This window comes from Crotalus tigris, unplaced genomic scaffold, assembly GCF_016545835.1.
Source record: "Crotalus tigris isolate CLP2741 ecotype Arizona unplaced genomic scaffold, ASM1654583v1 scf7180000017969.2108049, whole genome shotgun sequence".
Classification (NCBI taxonomy): Eukaryota; Metazoa; Chordata; class Lepidosauria; order Squamata; family Viperidae; genus Crotalus; species Crotalus tigris.
The window spans coordinates 1,454,417-1,475,786 of NW_024096751.1; the positions used below are offsets into that span (position 1 = coordinate 1,454,417).

Below are 21,370 nucleotides of genomic sequence, written 5' to 3' on the forward strand. Positions count from 1 at the left end.
CAGTCACCTTAATTGACTTTTGTCTTAAAAGGAATCTGAGAAATATTTAAAATAATTATTTATTCAGGAATTGCATGTATTGTAATGTTAGACATATAGTACAGTAACAGCAGTCACCTGTGATATACGAACTTGAGGGATGGTAATTGGCTAGACTCCCTTTTCCTAAAGAAGAGAAATTGATGGGATCTACTACGTTTGGGGAGACAGTTGTATATATTAATATCAGGACCTTTCTCTTGTGTGGCATGGAAATATATTCAGCTTTATCTTAATTTCAAAATATTAACAAAGAGCAATAATTGAATTATTACCTACTGCAGACAATACATTTGGACAATCATATCTCAATGATGATATGCAAATGCCCACTCTTCCCTAGCATGTAATTACCTCATTCCTTTTGTGTGTGCAAGCTACTAAAGAAGTGAAAAATATGCTAGGAAGTTGTAGCATATGTGATTTTCAACAACGTCTGAATTAAATGATACAATTTATGACAATCAGTCAAGATATGAAGAATATAAACTGTGATTTCATATTTTAGCTTGTGGGAAACAGCTAGTCATAGTTTTCCAGTACTGATAGCACCTGTCGCTAAATGGTTGAAACTATTGTTGCTAAGGGACTAATCACTTCATGACAGAGGCTGATTTAAATTATATGGGCAAATTCAAATGGTAGAACATTCCAGGTAGTAAGAATGACAAGAAAAAAACAAACAAGATTCTATGCTTACCATAGGAAACCAGCCTGGATAGGCTCCTTTCAAATCAGACTGAAACAATATTATTGGAATTCTAAGCAATTCAGCATTGTCCTGGATCTTCTAAAGAAAGGTACTTGAATGTACCCTAAATTATTTCCTTTTAGATTAGTAACACAATATTCCCAAGAATACTGTATCTAATAATGAAGAATAGTATGTGATACTTGTGTCTACAGAATGTTTATATTCATTTTGATGTAGATGTTAATCTGCGAGGAATCCATCATATATTATTTAATTCCCATAAACCTAATATATATTTTGACAGATATCAATGTAATTGATTTTTGTCTTCCCCAATTCCTATTCTTTATTTGTTAAGAATAAATTGTCAAATGAAAATACCATTTTTTTGTTTTTCTTGTACTTATTACTAGGCTACTTGTAAAATGTTGATATTATCATACTACCGTGTGATTGAGTGTACAGGAAATAAATACACAAAGAGTATAAAGGAATCCACTTTAACTGCTTTGCAAGACTAAAAATGAAATGTGCAAACCAAGCATTTTATATATGTCACAAACAATGTGCAGAAAAATACATAGTGGTTAATACATTTGAAGCTTTTTGAAACAATTCTTTAATTACTAGAAGGTTGCATTTAAGCTTATATAAAACAGTTGAGATAGTGGATTGAATACTCCAATCACTGCTACTACAGGTCTTCTGTAGGTTTCAATGGAGCTTGTAAGGTAAAAGAGAGAAGATACTATAACAGTGGTTGGTGAATATTCATGTAATCCCTAGTGAAATTGATGAATTGTGCCCAAGAACTGCATTGTATAATTTAATTCACAAATTGCTGTGCTCTTCCTGGAAATGTATAGACACATACTTTGGAATGAAATTCACAATAAATGCCAGTAACATTAAAACAGATAAATAGCTAGCATACTGTACAGTAATTGAAGTGTATTTTTTTTACTTCACATTTCAAATAAATGTAGACATGTCCCCAAAGCCAGTTCCATTCTCTTGAATCAACACATGCTAGGCACATGGAAATGTTTTAAAAACATTACTCCATGTGCAAAGAATCAATTCAGAGAGGAAACTTAAATGTTTCCTTTTTAAGTACGTTTCATGGGGCATTTTCAAATTATTTTACAGAGGCAGCAGTATTTACTTTCAAGAAATATAAGCAATAAAGAAATATAAATGATAAAGAATAGAAAACCAGAAAGGAAAGCAGGTAATTTCAGGTTTATAAGTATTCTGCAAATTCAAGAATATATCGAAGAACTTGCTATAGTTTAAAATACAGTAACAATGCTAGCAATTCAATCAGATAAGAAGTAGTTAGAAGAATCTCCTTAAGATTTTTAAAACAGTGTACAGTGTTTGGCTGTTTAAAAAGATAAGTTATAAAAAATAGAAAGAAAATCAACAAGTTGTCAGCAGAGGGCTTTTAAAAATCTGTTGAGGTTAAATTATTCTGCCTCCTTTCTTCTCATTAGGGAAGGAACACACAATAAAAGTTTGTTGTGCTTTTAGAAACTTGGGCTCCTGCTAACTCGACCGACATTTCCTCTATAGCTGTTATAACATGTAAGTCTCTGAACTGAGTTTAAGATTTGCTTCTATTCATTACAGAAAGTTGAAGAAAAATCAGCTCGCTAACACACAGCATGAAAGGCATAGTTTCTTTATATATAAATTGAACTTATATTTGTGAAAACATGAGGGATTATATTATGGGCTTGCTTTCTAAAAGCAGTCTCACAATTTTTTTAAAAGTATTAATCTCCTCCACCCCAGTTTATATAGTTTTGGAAAAGTTGCAAAAATGTAAGAGAATGCTATGGAGATACACTGAATGCACTGCTTATCTACAACAGTGTATATTTTCTATTAACAAGATGTGTATGTGCTTTCCAAGTGTGAAATTTAGGACTTCATTTATGTAAAAGAAATAGAGGGATTGCTCTTGTCACTTAAGGTCTTGGTGTATTATTATTTCTGATTATCCTAACAAGAATAATATACAAATTCTTGGTTGAATTTAACCTGGCAATAGAGATATGTAAAGGACCAATCAAAATGTAGTTACAACAGCAGACACACAATCAGGTCACATTTCCAATAACATTCACAGGGACCAGGAATAATGAAAGAGAGAGACCACCCAGCCACATTGGGAACCTCCAATTAACCGATCATAGGCTGCTCACTGTGGAAGTGCCTTGAGTATTGCGTTCACTTCTTCCGCAACTGCTGTCAGGGCAAACTCAAACTGTTCCTGTGGACAGAACATTCAGAGTTGATATTCTGCAGTGTTTCTAGAAATTCTCATGAAAACAATCAGGACCTGGCAGTTTGATGATGATGATTATTATTATTATTATTATTATTTTAAATGTCAGGGTTAGTTTAGTGAGCAATCTTCCATATTGCTTGATCATTGTTATTAAAAGTGGCCTTAACTGAAAGATACTATTTAATACTGCAAATTGTTCACTGATGTGAAAAGACTGTGAACAATAAATAATAATATGAAAATCCTGTCAGTATGAAGTGGATAACTGAACAGCAAGATATGGAAAATAGGTGTCAAATCTGTTTCCTAGATCTCTCTCTCTCTCTCTCTCTCTCTCTCTCTCTCTCTCTCTCTCCCTCTCTCTCTCTTTGTGTGTGTCATAAATTCTTAAAAATATGAAGCATACTTGTTGACTTTAATACTTGAATCCTTAGTCTTGGACTCCCAGTTTCTTTCCAGGGAGATACAGATACATGTAATCTTGACTTAAATAGTGGCACTATTTTATTTAATCATGTGTTTCTGATTATAAATTATTCAGAAGGATTTCAAAAGACTGGAACAATGCTCTGATTTTTATAGTTTAACTCCCAGATTTGAACTTATACAGTCAGTTTCATGAGGTATCTGGATTTATTGCTTGAGTCAAAAAAGATGGAATTAAATTGTGGTTTAACCAATATGTTAACCATCCATGTTCTTGGCCACCTTCAAAAATGTGGTTTATTCTGGTATAGCATTTTGTTTCTGCCATGTGAAAAATGATCAAATATTATACCCTCAATCCTAAATTTTTGAAACTTCACTATCTTTTTTTTTTTTTTAGTTAGAGGCACATTTTGAGTATAAATTTTGTAGAGATTTATAGCACAGGAAAAAACACACTGCTCATATTCTTCAAATCTACTGTCATACCTCTATTTCCAAAATGTAAAATTCTTCCCTAATGAAAGAATTCATTTTATACACACAGCATTGCACTTATTTATCTGAAACCTGGCAATCTTATTCTACTCAGAAAATTCTATTATGTTTGAAATTATTTATGCAAAAACAAAATAGGTACAATTACTTTAAAAATAAGATAGTAAACATAAATAAAAATATTTGTCAAATGAAGTTTTAAATTTAGACTGCAATTGAGCTGGTTGATAGCTGACATATAGCTGAATTCTCATAGCTGGTAACTTCTTGTTGATGATAAAATTAAAATGGATTAAAGGAAAATTGAGTGTACATTAAATGTTTTTAACAATGGAAAATAGCCCCCCAGAGTCCTATACAAGGAGATGGCTACAGAAACTCAGTAAATGGTGGTTTGTTGGCTTTCAAGGTGGTATTGGTAAGATTATGTGGCATTAAATTGCTGGCAACTTTTAGCAAATACACAGATTCTCTTTAGGTGGATCTTTCTCCAAGATGCTTAAGGTCTGCCCACTAATGCTACAGTTAATTGCATTAATCTTGTTGCTGGTTGTTTTCCTCTCTTGTTTTCTTCTACCTTTCACAGCATTACAGATTTCTAGCTCTTTGCATATAATGTTGAACCTGGTCATTTATCCTCTGAGTGAGAACTTGGGGTTGCTTTCTTAGTTGATCCATTTATTCGTTTTCTTGGCTATCTACTGTATGGTATTCTCAGGAGTCTTCTTCATCACCAATGTTTAAAAGTATCAACACTTTTCTATACTGCTTCTTCAAAGTCTAAATTTTAATTTCCATAAACTGTTAGAGAAAACTACTGCATGCAGAAACCTCGTTTTGTAGGTATGGATACATCCTGGCATCTGAATATATCTTGTAAGGCCTTCAGGGTTTCTCTACCAAGGGCTAGTCTGTGCTGTATTACTTTATTGTTAGTTCCTTTACTGCTGTTAATTGATTTTAAAAGGAAGAAGCTACCCACCATTTTAGTAACTTTATTGTTCATTCTAAGGCTAGTTGCTACATCTGCTGCCCTGGTTTTTTTTAATATTTAATCTTAGATCCACTTTTTCATTTTGCCTTTTTACTTTCATTACTAGAGCTTGCAGATCATTTGCATTTTCAGCTATCAGAGTAGTGTCATCGGCATAGGACAAATTGATGGTATTTCTTCCCTCATTTTTAACAAGTAGTAATGAGCAAAGTTCCGTATTAACTTCCCTTTCCAGTACAAGAGCTTCCTATAAGTAGAAAATATTTTTAAGAGATCTTGGATATTGACAACTTTACTATGCAATATTTCAATATACTCCTTTCACCTTCATTTTATCACCTTTAAATCAGTGTTCTTTAGCACAGAGGTTCCCAACCCCCAGTCTGTGGACCAGTACGGGGCCGCGGCATGCCAGCAACTGGGTCGCACAAACAAGCAGAGCCTCATCCGTGGGATGGAGGCAGCATGCAAAACCATACCCCCTCCAGTCCATGGAAAAACCTCTCTCCACGGAACCGGTCCCCGGTGCCCAAAAGGTTGGGGACTCTGCTTTAGCATACTAATTTAAGGATAGAACTTCCTTCTGAGTTCAGAGATCTTTTGAAGACTTTTTTTTTTTGTTTTTTTCTTGTCTATTTCCAATTTCAGTATCTTTACAGATTAATTTTTGTTTACTTGTTTGTATTCTGTCTTTACTATTTTTACAAATAACTCAAGGCAGTGAAGTTATCCAACATGCCTTCTTCCTCCTATTTTCCCCACAACAACAATCCCGTGAGGTGAGTTTGGTTGAAAGAGAATGACTGGCTCAAAGTTACCCAGGTAACTTTACAGATATTGTTGTACTGTAATACTGCTTCTTGTCTCTTTTAACAGCTTTCAGAAATTGTTATCTTCCTAAGATATTTTTCTTTCTTGGCTATGGCTTCTTTTTATGGTCAGTTTTCACTATCTGTTCTAATAGTGAGATGCTTTCCTCTGAATCTGGATCTTCAGCAGAATTTTTTTAATATTCATCCTTAACAGCTTCTTTCAGTTCATTGCACAGTTTGTCTGGTTTTCTATCCATGATGTTCAAAAGCGATTCTTTATATTCTCCTTAAAATGATGGAAGCATGCTGAAGATCATATTGTGGTTGACTATCTTTTCTTCTTTGGTTTATCTTGGAGCTTGCATATGAACAGTTTATGTTCTGTTTCATAGTTGGCTCCTGGCTAGCTCTATCACTAACTGGTTTGGTTTTTAGCTTTTTTTAAATTATGCTTTTATTATTTTTATAACTCAAGACAGCAAACATACCTAATTTTCATTCTTCCTATTTTCCCCACAACCACAAGTCTGTGAGGTGAGTTGGGCTGAGAGTGTGTGACTGGTCCAAAGACACCCAGCTGACTTTGATGCCTAAGGAAGGACTAGAAGTCATAGTCTCCTGGTTTCTAGCCTAGGTCTTTAATCGTTAGATGACCAAACTATTTTACCACAAGCAGTTGCCTTGGAGCTGGGAAGAGAAAAGCTGCAATTTAGTAGGAGAGACAAGCTGTTTAGCAATTCATCAGTGAGCTTGTAATCTCTCCTTAACTTCATTAATTCTCTAAGACATTCTTGGAAATATAGTGATGGTAACAAGATCTATTTGCCAACAAATTTGCAGAATGCCATTGAGAAATGGACATTTGTCTAAAAAGAAAAAAGGATATTCCTTCATATTTGGGATAGGATTGGACTAAACCTACCATACCTGCTCCCAGTCAACATAGCTGGCTTTGGAAGGAAGGAAGGCTTTTTAAAATCTTTCTTTCCTTCTTTATTTCTTCTTTCTTCCTTTTTTCTTTCTATGCATCTATATCTATATGTACATATACACACATACATACACAGTACGACATACATATACATGTGTGTATGTATACCTATCTCTATATCTGTATTATCTATCTATACCAGCCACAATGAAGGATAGACTATCCAATGAAGAATAGATATCTATATTTTTGAGAAACGAGAAAAGGGAAATTTTGCCCTTTCTCACGCTAAGAGGCTAGAGAGCCTCTGAGAGTCATTTCTTGGATTATGTACTTGCCTCATTCCATTACTATATTACTAACTGTCTTATGAGAAAATCCTAAAACTCACTTGGTTTCTGTTATTGTAATTTTGTGTACAATTATTTATACTGTTTGTAAGCCATATGAGAAAATGACTATCTCTAAAAATGTGATATAAATAATTTTGCCCAATTTCTAACTACTGCACAAATATATAAGTAACTTGATTCTAATCCTTTGATTTTCTATTCAGAACTCCAGAGACAGTAAGGGAGAGAAGAAACTGGGGGGGGGGGGAAGCAAACAAAGCAAATAAAAAGAGCAGTGAGTTTTCTGCTGCAGTAACAGAGCAAGGAGGATGAAAAAAAAGTGGAAGAAAAATCATTTGGGGGGGGGGGGTTTATCCACGGAAGAAAAAATATATGTTTAGAATTGTATGTGCTGATCGGAACACATTTGACTTTAAATATTAACCAAAAGTTTGAAGAAAGTGAAAATCAAAACGAGAAAACTAATTTATTTTAGGTGTTTTGGTGGTTTGGACTATATAATTCATTTCATTGCATGTTTCACTGTGGAAGAAAGAGGGAGTCAAATCAGTTGCTTTGTTTAAAAACAATCTGTAATCTAGAATAGAGATTTCCAACCTTTTGGGCACCAGGGACCAGGTCCACGGAGAGAGGTTTTTCTGGTTTTGTGTGTTGCCTGCATCCCACAGATGGGGCTTTGTGCAGATCGGCTGCTGGCATGCCCCAGCCGGTACTGGTCCACAAACCAGGTGTTGGGGACCCCCGATCTAGAAGCTGGACTTGTTCTGATAATCCTCAATTTATGGCCATAATTGAGCCCAGAATTATGGTCGTAATCATGCTAGTCACTAAGCAGGTCAGCATATGACCATGCCCAATTTGATGACTTCTGCAGTGATTGTTAAGTGAATGCTATGTTCATTAAACTACTGTATTGCCCCAAAAATAAGACTGGGTCCTATTTTTTTTGCCTCCAAAAGAGGCACCAGGTCTTATTTTGGGGGGAGGGTGTCTTTTATACTCACCGCTAGCACTGCCCAGCTGGCCCACTTCTTTTGCGGCCGAAGGAGAAGCTTCATTCTGCAGCTGGGAATGGAGCTGCAATATAGTAATAGTAGTAAAGTTGGAAGGGACCTTGGAGGTCATCTAGTCCAACCCCCTGCTTAGGCAGGAAACCCTACACCATTTCGGATAAATGGCTGTCCAGTCTCTTCTTAAAAACTTCCAGTGTTGGAACATTCACCGCTTCTGGAGGCAGGTTGTTCTACTGGTTAATTGTTCTAACTGTCAGGGAGTTTCTCCTTAGTTCTAGGTTGCTTCTCTCCTTGATTAGTTTCCACCCGTTGCTCCTTGTCCTGCCTTCAGGTGCTTTGGAGAATAGCTTAATTCCCTCTTCTTTATGGCAGCCCCAGAGATATTGGAATACTGCTATCATGTCCCCCCTTGTCCTTCTCTTCGTTAAACTAGACATACCCAATTCTAGCAACCGTTCCTTGTATGTTTTAGCCTCCAGTCCCCTAATCATCTTTGTTGCTCTTCTCTGTACTCTTTCTAGAGTCTCAACATCTTTTTTACATCGTGGTGACCAAAACTGGATGCAGTATTCCAAGTGTGGCTTTACCAAGGCATTGTAGAGTGGCATTAATACTTCACGTGATCTTGATTCTATCCCTCTGTTAATGCAGCCTAGCACTGTGTTGGCCTTTTTGGCAGCTGCAGCACACTGCTGGCTCATATTTAAGTGATTGTCTACTAGGACTCCGAGGTCCCTCTCACAGTTACTACTATTGAGCATGGTGCCACCTATGCTGTACTTGTGCATTTGGTTTTTCTTGCCTAAATGTAGAACCTTGCTTTTTTCACCATGGAATTTCATTTTGTTAGTTAGTGCCCAGTGTTCAAGTCTGTCCAGATCCTTCTGTATCTGAAGCCTGTCTTCTGGAGTGTTGGCTATTCCTGCCAGCTTGGTGTCATCTGCAAATTTGATGAAGTTCCCCATCTATCCCTTCATCCAAATCGTTGATGAAGATGTTGAAGAGTACTGGGCCCAGAAAGGAGCCTGGGGCACCCCACTACACACTTTCCTCCATATAGATGCAGTTCCATTGAGGACCACTCGCTGAGTACGGCTGGTCAGCCAGCTACGGATCCATCTGGTGATGATTCTGTCTACCCCACATTTTTCTATCTTATCAAGTAGGAGGTTGTGATCTACTTTATCAAATGCCTTACTGAAGTCCAAGTAAATTATGTCCACAGCATTCCTCTGATCCACTAATTTTGTCACTTGGTCAAAGAATGTAATAAGATTTGTCTGGCATGATCTATTTTTGACAAACCCATGTTGGCTTTTAGTAATGACTTTGTTTGCCTCTAGGTGTTCATTGATTCGTTGTTTGATTATCTTTTCTAGGATCTTCCCAGGTATTGAGGTCAGGGTGATAGGTCTGTAATTTCCTGGATCCATTTTTTTTCCTTTTTTGAGGATGGGAACTACATCAGCTCTTTTCCAGTCCTCTGGTAGTTCCCCTGTGTTCCAGGATCTTTGAAAAATATAGTTCAGTGGCTCCGATATAACATCTGCCAGTTCCTTGAGAACTCTGGGGTGTAATCCATCTGGTCCTGGTGATTTGAACTCATCTAGGCTGGACAGGTGCTCACTAACCATTTTCTTGCCTATCTTAACTTGTGTTTCTATTTTGTTTTTTATGGCACTATTTTTGATAGGTTGGTCTGTTTTTTCCCTTTGTGTAAAGACAGATGCAAAAAATGAGTTAAATAGTTCTGCTTTCTCCCTGTTGCTTGTCACCTTCTTGCCACTTCTATCCACTAATGGACCAATCATTTCCTTCACTTTTTTCTTGTTTTTTACATGTTGAAAGAACATGTTATTTTTGACTTTGGTCGCAAGCCTTAGTTCATTTTGAGCCTTGGCTTTCTTCACTTCATCTTTGCAGGCTCGGGCTATTTGCTCCGGCCTGCATTTTGCAGTCAGGCTCTTCTGGAAGGCTTCTGCAGCTGATTCAATCCATAGCTTGTTCTCAGCTGCAGAGGCCTTGCAGAACCGAGCTCAGTTCTCAGCTGCACTGGCCTTCTGGAAAGCTCTGTGACTGAGAAATGCAGACCTGGCTGAAGAAGAGGCCCTCAGAAGTAGAAGTGGGCCGGCGAGGAGAGGCTGGCTGCAAGGTAAGCGGGTGTGGGGTGCGTGGGGCAACTCTACACCCCCACCCCAATTTGATTTTAACTAGGGCTTATTTTGGGGGTAGGGCTTATATTAGGCCCACCCCCCCAAAAATCAAGCTAGGACTTATTTTTGAGGTAGGCCTTACTTTTGGGAAAACACAGTAACACCATGGTTATTAGGTGAGCCCATTATACACAACAAGTGATTTTTGCCAGCTGGAAAAAAAAAAAAAAAAATGTAAATTGCAGTGAGGGCCCTGACCATCAGAACTTGGAAACCATGTCATAAGGAGCTCTGGGAAGGTCTGTTGTAACTTGAATGGTTGCTAAGTGACTGGTTGTAAGTTGAGGACTACATGTAACTCTCAAATAAGTGAGTGAAAAGGAAGCTGAGGAGGCAGATACATTCTATCTAACACTTGTTCTTAGTGAACTATTTATAAATGCACATATAATGAATATATTCTGTCTCTAAAAATGAAAATCTAGTTTTGGTGCAAATTTCTCTCAAAAATGTATTAATTTCCCATTATTGTTAATGTTAGAAATGATTTTTATAGGCAGGAAAAATAAATGTAATTAAAAATGTATTTTTAGTGTATTATGTTTATGTCTTTGGTACAATTTAATTATCATTTTTATCTGGCTGGTAAAATTCCTATTACTCCAATAATCAAATTATGAGATTCTATTTTGATTTAAACATTTTGATGCTCCTATCACTTAGTATTTTTATCATGGAGATTTTATGGATAATTTATTGGAACACGAAATTTCTTTGTCTTGCTTTCTTCAAATGTAACAAATATTCTTGGCTAATTATCTGTTTCCAGCTTATGGCAGGGGTGGGCAACTATATCCCCTTTATGCCTACGGACTTCAACTCCCAGAATTCCTGAAGTAGCATGGTTGGCTCATGAATTCTGGGAGTTAAGTCCACAGGTTAAAAAGGGCCATAGTTGTCCACCCTCTGGCTTATAGGGACATTTTTTGAATGTACCTGATATAAATAAGTCTAGATGAGTAGAGTTGTTTTAGGTATTGTTTTATTTATTAATCTAAAGACGTATTTGATTTCATATTAACAACAATAAGAATTTTACCAAAACCAAGAATAGGTTATTTGCATTATAAAAAAAATCTACAAATGTTTAACCATATACAGTTTAATGATATTTATTCCCAAATAGCAATTCATAGAATTTGTGTATTAGTATTTAAAATCTAAGTGATTTACCTTTGTCTGGACCATTCCAGGTCTTTGATCTCTCAAATGCTCCAGAGTGGCAGCAATATCAATTTCTTTAGCACCTGTAAAGTATGGGAAAAAACCAGAAATATCAATTGAGCTGTGTTTAAAGCAATGATCATACATGCTGCATCTCTCCATCTTCTACTGGTTTCTCTTTGGGCTTATAGTCCAGTAAAATATTATATAGCAGTGGTGGTGAACCTATGGCACGTGTGCCAGAGGCTGCACTCAGAGCCCTCTCTGTGGGCATGTGCGCCATGCCCTGGAGATGGCAACCATCCCTCTTCAACCAGCCACCCGCTAACTTGCAACTGCGACTTGAGCCTGCTTAACATCCCTAGTTGGGGGGGCTGCAAGGCAAAAGAGATTGTAAAAAGTAGAACTGCAGTATAGCAGTTAAAATGCCAAGGTGTAATCAATCAGACCGGTCTGTCTGAAACATGTATGTATGTATGTATGTATGTATGTATGTATGTATGTATATACATAGGCATTGGAGAAAAAAGGGAAAACACTCATAGAGAGAACAGCTGCATGGATGTGGATTGGGGGAAAAAGAAGAAGGGGAAATGCAAACCACCACGCAAACCTGAGGGGGAAAGTGGATCAAGGGATGAGAACAACCAGGGAGATAGGGAGGTTGTTCCACCTACCCTGGAATCCAAGAAAAAGAAGACAAGTGATGACACACATGTAGATAAGGGGTGCAGGAAGAAACGGATCACCGGAGTGCAATCTACCCAATTAGGTCCGACAACAAGATCAAGGAGCCAGGCGCAGACCTTAGCTTGCTTATAAGAGACTCTCTCACTTTCTAGCGTTTTAAGCCCTGATGATGCCGGCAGGTGACGGCGAAAGCTTGGCGTTTTTTAATTAAACTTTTATAGTTTTAACTACCCTGGTGCTCATTTTATTTTATATGTATGTATGTATGTATGTATGTATATGTATATGTATAAATGAATATATATTTGTTAGCATAAAAAACAGGGTTTAAAAATTGCAAGATGTCTTGATTTTCATACTTGATACACTATCCATACTAATATCCGATTTTCACTTTCTTTGGCATTCATATACCATATTGGGAAGACTAATGGCTATCATTTGTTTGTTCAGTCTATTTGTTATTGTGTTTTTATTTAATTTCCATGTGTATGGCATCTGAACATGCAAAAAAGACATTCAAAAAGATTCTGTCTGAAACATTCCATTACTTTCATTATGAAGTGACTAAATCATCACATAGTAAACAAAAAAAATCTGTATTTGAAAATTGTTTAGGTCTGTGATGGGGAAAGTAAGAAGAGAGATAATAATCATATCAACAAACTCTATATAAAGTCAGTATAATATAGCTAGTAGCCTGGAGATGGGGTGGGGAAGAATCTCAAGTTTCCGAGCACCCATCCTGTGATCATGTGCCTGTGGGGATGGGTTCAGCATGGTGTTTTACAGTGGCCAGAGGTGTTTTATGTCCATAAGTTGAAGACTTACTTAGTAGTAGTATATTAGAACTAATATAGACGCCTGCTGAAACTGGATCACTAAGAATTGAATTAAATCACCTAAACTCTACCATGATGTTTACCTTCACAGACAAAACAATTCAGTGGGAAGAAAAAGTCTGCAACAGAGAACTGCTTCCAAACCATTAGCCATCCAGGCCAGTCATGGTAAAATGTCAGTTAATTCCAAAGTAAATAAGTAAGCTGGTTTGCAGTTTGCTGATATTTTCCTCTCTCACATTACAGGCATTAATGAAAGCACTCTTTCATCCATATTAGCATGTGAAACAATGTTTCCTAGACAGAAATTCTTTTTCGGGTATAAATTGGCAATTCAACAATAAAGATAATTAGCACAAGCCTAAATCACCATTAAAATTGAGCATAATTGAAAATAATGTGTCTTTTTCAATTGGAACATAAATACTGGTAATTTGATAATACATCCATGTATTGGTGATTGGCTTCTTTCAAGATGTTTTTTGAACTTCTCAGTTTAGTCCAGAGTCCTAGTATTTCTCTGAGGGTCCCCCATTCAATTACTAACCACACCTGACTCTGCTTAGCTTCCAAGCCCAAATAAGTGTTATAAATTACAGGATTATCATGAAGTCAAGGGCTATCATTTACCGGAGTTCATAAAATATTAAGGTTGACAATATTTTAAAATTTTTTTTAAATGCTAACACTCTTATAGAAACTATCAAAAACCTCAGTGTATAATTTTATGGATTAATTTTGACTGAATGGCAAATAGAAGCATGGGAAAACACTTTCCAGAGAGGGGGAACTTCAGGGTAATATAACACCTTTGTTTCCCAAAGAGGAAGAATATTGCTAGCTACCCATAACAGCAATCACAAAGGGCAGAAATATACATGCCAAATGATTCAAAATTCTAAACCACACACTAATGCATAGTTGAATTTGCAGAAGTCAACACCTTATCTAACAACTTTGATGAGAATGTGAAGAAAGACTTATGTGCTTATTTTACAAAAAGCCAAATGTAAAATACTAACATGATCTCCTCAAAAGATATTTCTCTCCAGAGGTTGCTGGATAGGCCTCAACTATTTTTTTCAATCAACTTGCTCAGGAGGGAGATTCAAGACTGACAGAAGGGAATATTTTTTAATACAATGCATAGTTAAGACTGTGGAATTCACTGCCAATACAGCAAATTTGGATGATTTTAAAAGAGGATGGGAAAGATTTGATGGAAGAGTATAGCAATGGCTCTTAATTTTGACTGATGTTTACTTCAGTCACAAATAGTGGTTATAGGGACAATGGCAACAATGGCAAGCATCTATCATTCTAAATCTATCATTTATTTTTCCCTAATGCATTTAGTGGGTCACTCTATGATCCAATATGCTGCATTTGATGCGCCTGTTGCCTGATTCAGCAGGACTCTTTTTATATTTATGAAATTTCTGATGTCCTATTATCAAGAATGTAAGCTAAAAGAAAACAAAATGAGCATCAAGTATCAATTCAAGAAGCTTGGGAAATTTTGAAAAGTGAGATTATAAAAGCCCAGTCTAGCACAATACCAACAAAGAAGAAAAATAACAGCTCTCAAAAGAAACCAGCAAGGCTGCATAAAGAACTCTCTGATAAATGGAAAGACAGAAAGGACATGAAAAGTGGACACATAACTAAGGAAAAATATCACCAATAGCCCGAACCTGCAAAGATGAAGTGAGAAAAGCAAAGGCTCAAAATGAACTAAGGCATGCGACAAAAGTCAAAAATAATAAAAAAAGCTTCTTTCAACACGTAAAAAACAAGAAAAAGGTCAAAGAAATGATTGGTCCATTAGTGGGAGAAAGTGGCAAGAAAGTGACAGACAACAGGGAGAAAGAGAAGTGCTTATTTTTTGCATCCACCTTTACATAAAGGGAAGAAACAATCCAACCTATTGAAACAGTACCATAAAAAACATTAGAAACACAAATTAAAATAGGCAAGAAAATGGTAAGTGAGCACCTGTCCACCCTAGACGAATTCATATCACCAGGACCAGATGGATTACACCCTAAGGTTCTGAAGGAACTGGTAGGCGTGATCTCAGAACCACTGAACTATATCTTTCAAATATCCTGGAGCACAAAGAACTACTAGAAGACTGGAAAAGAGCTGATGTACTGTGTTTCCCCAAAAATAACATCCGGTCCTTTCTTTAACCTCCAAAAGAGGCACCAGGTCTTATTTTCGGGGGGGGGGGGGTGTCTGACTGCGAAAGGCAGGCCGGAGCTCCATTCTCAGTTGCAGAATGAAGGTACTCCTTTGGTCTCAGAAGAAATAGGCCAGCGAGGCAAGTGTTGATCCATGGGAGGCCTGGCTGCAATGAAAAGCTCCCACTCCCACCCTAGCTCAATTTTTAAGTTGCACCTCACCCCAAAACTAGGGTTATTTTTGAGGTAGGGCTTATATTAGGCCCACCCCAAAAATCAAGCCAGGGCTTATTTTCGGGATAGGTTTTACTTTTGGGGAAACACGGTAGTTCCCATCTTCAAAAAAGGAAAAAAAATAGATCCAGGAAATTACAGACCTATCAGTCAGTAATACTTAGGAAGATTCTGGAAAAGATAATCAAGCAACAAATCAGTAAACACCTAGAGGCAAACAAAGTCATAACCAAAAACTAACATAGATTTGTCAAAAAAGATCATGCCAGACAAATTTTATTACATTCTTTGACAAGGTGACAAAATTAGTGGATCAGAGGAATGCTGTAGATATCATTTACTTGAACTTCAGTAAGGCATTTGATAAAGTGGACCACAACCTACTACTAGATAAGATAGAAAATTGTGGGTTAGATAGCATCACCACCAGATGGATTCGTAACTGGCTAACCAACCACACTCAATGTGTAGTCCTCAATGGAACTGCATCTACATGGAGGGAAGTATGCAGTGGGGTAATTCAAGGCTCTGTTCCAGGTCCAGTACTCTTCAACATCATCATCAATGATTTGGATGAGGGAATAAATGGGAAATGCTTTAAATTTGCAGATGACACCAAGCTGATAAGAATAGCCAACACTCCAGAAGACAGGCTTAAGATACAGGAGGACCTGGACAGACTTGAACACTGGGCGCTATCTAACAAAATGAAATTCAATGGTGAAAAAAGTAAGGTTCTACATTTAGGCAAGAAAAACCAAATGCACAGGTACAGTATCGGTGGTATCTTGCTTAATAGTAGTAACTGTGAGAGGGATCTTGGAGTCCCAGTGGACAATCACTTAAATATGCCAGCAGTGTGCTGCAGCTTTTAAAAAAGCCAACACAGTTTTAGGCTGCATTAACAGAGGGATAATCAAGATTACGTGATGTGTTAATACCAGTTTATAATGCCTTGATAAGGCCACACTTGGAATACTGCACCCAGTTTTCATCACCACGATGTAAAAATGTTGAGACTCTAGAAAGAGAAGAGCAACAAAAATGATCAGGGGACTGGAAGCTAGAACTTACAAGGAACGGTTGCTGGAATTGGGTATGTCTAGTTTAATGAAAAGAAGGACGAGAGGGGACATGATAGCAGTGTTCCAATATCTCAGGGGTTGCCACAAAGAAGAGGGAGTCAAGATATTCTCCAAAGCACCTGAAGGCAGGGCAAGAAGCAATGGCTGGAAACTAATAAGAGAAAAACAACCTAGAAGTAATTGCCTGACAGAACAATTAATCAGTGGAACAACTTGCCTCCAGAAGTTGTGAATGCTTCAACACTGGAAGTTTTTAATAAGAGATTGGACAACCATTTGTCTGAAATGGTATAGGGTTTCCTGCCTAAGCAGGAGGCTGGACTAGAAGACGTCCAAGGACCCTTCCAACTCTAATTCTAATTTTAATACTTATCACCCAATTCCGGAATTCTGAAAGCTGCACACTTCTCCTAGTTAAATAACTTCATTTTGGATGCTTGGCAACTGCCGCTCCTTTATGGCAACTGCAGCATTCTATGGTCATGTGATCATGATTTACAGTGTTTTTGGTCTGTTTCCAGCAAAAGAATGCCCACAGGACTGAACTGCTTAATGCCCCCCAGAAAATAAGTCATAAAAACGGGTCTGGTGAGGCGAGTACCTCAATTTACGACTGTCATCATTAACTATTATTTTCTCCCCTAGGTGCCTATGACAAGCAATATTTCAGGCAGCCTTTAAAAGCCAAGTATAGTGAGTCAACAAAAACAACGTCAGCATAGGAAGAAGAATGTGTTGTTACATAAATACTTTTGCAACAATTTATTTCTCTTCAGGTTGCTGTTGTAAAGAACATTTTTCTGCATGTATGGAGATATGTAATAAAAGCTTGTTGTAGCACTGTAGAAATTCATTCCATCCACCCACCTATCACTTGCTTTAAATAAGAAAATGAAATTTAGAAGACAATGGAAAATACCTGGCTTTGTGCAAAAAAGAAAAAAGAAAGATTTTCATACACTGTAAGGAAGATGCTATAAAAAGGGGGTTGTTCGGAATTAGGAAAGATCATTATAAAAGCATTATAATACTTTGGTTCATGAAGCATAACATTACCAATATTTATGAAAGTCCTAAAGATTCATTTGTTTTCTATGTCCATTTTCTGTTTTATTAATTCCAGGTTTGATTAATGTTGATCTTTATTGCTGCTCTGCAATATAAGCAAATTTGAGAAGGACTGCAATGGGAAGGCTTATTAAAGCTGTTTAGTTAAATGGCATGGCTCATCAGCAGAGCCCAGTTAGTGTCACCTCTAGGCTTTCAGCATCTTTCCTCAACTGCTTTGGCACACTCCTGTCTACTAAGCCAAGCTAATCTTAATGTTTTTTGGGCTTGCTCCTAACTGCAATTAGCCTATGCTGTGGGGAAGCATAATTTCTGCACTCTCTCATTCTCTCTCTCCATCTTATTTGTAATTCTGCATGGATTTGCTTCTCCCTTCAATAAGGTTTTATTAATTCTGGACAACTCTATAATTTAGAATAAAAAAAGTAACACATTTTAAAATTTAAGTTATTTTTGCAGTTGATGCATGAGGGTGTGCATATGTTGCAGACATAGGGAATGCCACAGGTTATCTGGATATTGTTAGCATTTGCTGATTTTACTGGCAAAGTAGTAGGAATTTTATGAAAGCAATTAACCCTGGAGAGTTGTCAAGAATGACATTAGTTTCTTCAAATTTCATACTGCATATAGCTTTGGTGATACTGATACCTCTTTTATCATTCTGACTAATGTCTATAAAGGGTATTGAAATCTTTCCCTGTGATGAAACTACAAAGCAACCAAATTTTATTCCAGCAGTTCTAGTGTGCTTTAAAAGATTCAATACTGTGAAGATGAGTAATTTTAAAATATATTTCATGTGATGAAAGAATTTGCTTTTTGGTAAACAATGACATTTCTTTGTTAGTTCTTGCAACTACCTCTTTATCAATCCACAATCTCTAAAATTGCTCACTGAGATAAGGAAGTCCATCCAAGATCATGAAATGGAGAGTCAGTAAAGCTAGAAATTCAATAAAGATTGATAATTCAGGCTGATTTTAGTTGCAAATGTCAAATTTAAATACACATGCATACTATTTTATGAAAAATCCAATTATTCTTTTTCCTTTGCAACCAGTTAATACAGGAAAAGAATCCTGTGTATGAAAGCCAACTAAATTGTACACAGAATCCTGTGTATAAAAGCCAAGCTACAATTATATAGATATTTTTTCCGAAAAACATTTAAAACAATTATGCTACTGTCATAAATGACCATTTATATTTCATTAATTAAATAATGGAATTATTTTGTAAACCTATACTGTATCACTTTAAGAATCAGATGACTATCCTGAGATTGGTTTGATGCTCATGTGGATCTCATGGAGCAGCTATAAAAATCTCTTTCCTCTCCCAATCTTTAGCTGCTTCTTCAAAATTGACAGCACAAAATTTTTATTGCTAGTTTTTGTAATTCAGCCCATAAATGCTTTTTGCATGCAAATTTTCCCCCTGAAACCTTTACATATTCATCTCTCTGGATTGTGAACCATTGGTTACTGCTTCATTGGTTCAGAGTGATTGCCCTCAGAAACTACTGACAGCACATAATTATTCCAAAGCATTTTTAAGATTCTAAATATATTACCCGTCATCAATTAATAGGCTTATCTAAATACAATTCCAAAATTTCTGCTATTAATTCCTTCCTTCCCTCAGCATTAAAGAAATTAACCTAATATTTTTCCTCAAGCTCCCTACTATGGTATTCCCTACATACTTAAATGTAAAATACTTAGCATATTTTTAAAAAATCATTAAATTATGGCAAAAGATAGTAAACTGATCACAAAGCGTCAACTATTTAATTTTAAATAGAGATAAAAGATACACTTTTCTCCCTCTATTTTATTTATCTATAATAATGTTTGAGATTTCTAGGCTTATATAAGCGTGTGTGCATTTTAAATCTAGTAATTACAGTATGTCTAATCTTGCTAAGAAACAGATAAAATATTTAAGTAAAGTTCAGGTATGTCATGACATCCAGAAAGCTAATCTTTTCAATTGTATTTTGCATGCTTGAGAATTCTGAATTTGTAAGGCAAACTGGACCACAATGCATAACTCAAACATTTCCTCTGCTTTATCTATTCATGCTAATGTGAAATATGTGTCAATCTGAAAAGCTATGTGACATGGAGAGTTCATTTAAAAATGCATTTTAAAATATCTTACATATCATACATATTTCTTTTAAATACATGCTTACCATTTACAATCAATATCTAACTTCATTGTTTGCATCTGAATATGGTTTAAGGGTTACATAAATTGATAGAAAAAAAATTGCATCAGCCATTATACTAAAAATGTGCTGGAACTGATTACCTCATATTTAGTTGACAATCTGTCAGTTCACTCACATTCACACACCTTTGCAAATCTATAGGATTTTTTAAATGCAAAATAAAAGGGCATATTTCAATTTTTTTAAAATGAAGACATATTCAATATTTCCATGATCATGCACCATTATTAAATACGAAAGCAAGGCCTCAACTACTTCTGCTAATCTTACTTCTCCAAAACCATTATGGTGCTTGTTTCTAATGAGCTATAGAATTTGAAGTCTGCAATTCAATAAAATTCAAAGTGTAGAAAGCAAGGGTACAACAATACCAATTGTTAAAAAAAATCTTCAAATGCTTTTCTGTAATTAGGTCTCTGTAACATCTCTCATACCTTTTAAACTCTGTATTTTCTCTGAAACAATATAGATATGCCAGATAAAATATAGTAAAATGGTATGGTCTTAGGAGGTACTTGTCAATAAAAAAGAAATTTGATCTTTAAAGTAAAAATATATATCTATAATCACCTTTCAGTAGAAGCTTGAAAAATGCCTCTATTTTTTTCACATGTAGATTAGTAGGATTTCAATCACAATATTACTAATTCAGATTCCCTAATTAAGCTTAAATTTTGGGGATAAGAAATGTTTAACACTACACATTCCAATGTGACTGGGTTAGAAAAAGAATTATAATTAAAATTATTGTTAGAATATATAATATATTATTTATGTCAAGCATAAGAGAAATGATGGAACTGAATTTTATAAAATTATAATCTTAACAAAATCTGGAATTCTAACAGTGCAATTTTATAACTATTTAAAATTAAATTTAATTAAATTCAATGAGACTTTTTCTGAACAAAAAGATTTTTGGTAAAAGTAAAAGCTTTCCTCAAATGATGACCTCTTAAACATGTGGGAACTAGACTATAAGAAATGATTTTCTGAAGAAAAATTATACCAAAATTAAATATTTAAAATGCCAGTGTTTTTTTATAGCAGACATATACATTTTAAATTATATTTTAAAGAAATACTATTTCATAAAACATTTTTAAAAATTACTAATAAGTCCAAGAATTTTGATAGCTTCCCTAATTTTTAGTAACAGAACATAATTGTTCTCTATTTAGTTTGATTTTGAAATGCACTATTATCTTCTGTTAAGAAAACTGAGAAGGGAACAGGAACTCACATTATTCTAACTTTTTTCTCTCAAAAGATCTTTTTAAAACAAAACAAACCTAAAGACCTTAATCCTTAACCCCCTCCCCCCTTGTTTTTTTGTAAAACATGTTCAGAGATGCTGGCAATGCAGCTAGGCTTAAACCCAGAGTGCACTTGCTTTTTTTTAATTGTTGTTTAACATTGAAGGACTAGAGCTTGTGCACCACAGAAAAGCCATGACAATGGTATTCTTTGGTACTTGTGTAATTCATTCTTTTAAGAAAAGGAAATGGAAAGAAAGATTGGACTTCAGGTCTTTGATCATTTGAACAACACTAGATCCTTAACCTGGGCCTCAAACTTCTCAGGCCAGACAAAGGA

At 35.8% G+C, this 21,370-nt stretch overlaps 1 protein-coding gene across 1 annotated transcript in view; it reads right to left on the minus strand.

Annotated features, from left to right (window-relative positions):
- Window positions 1-1,217: 1,217 nt before the first annotated feature.
- The window catches only part of PTPRN2 (protein tyrosine phosphatase receptor type N2), a gene marked incomplete at its 5' end in the record, with an annotated part of 573,168 nt that continues 553,015 nt past the window's right edge, over window positions 1,218-21,370 (minus strand). Inside the window, 2 exons of the mRNA XM_039345638.1 lie at window positions 1,218-3,011; window positions 11,443-11,516. Coding sequence (XP_039201572.1) covers window positions 2,940-3,011; window positions 11,443-11,516 — 146 coding nt within the window. The remainder of the gene's footprint in view (window positions 3,012-11,442; window positions 11,517-21,370) is intronic.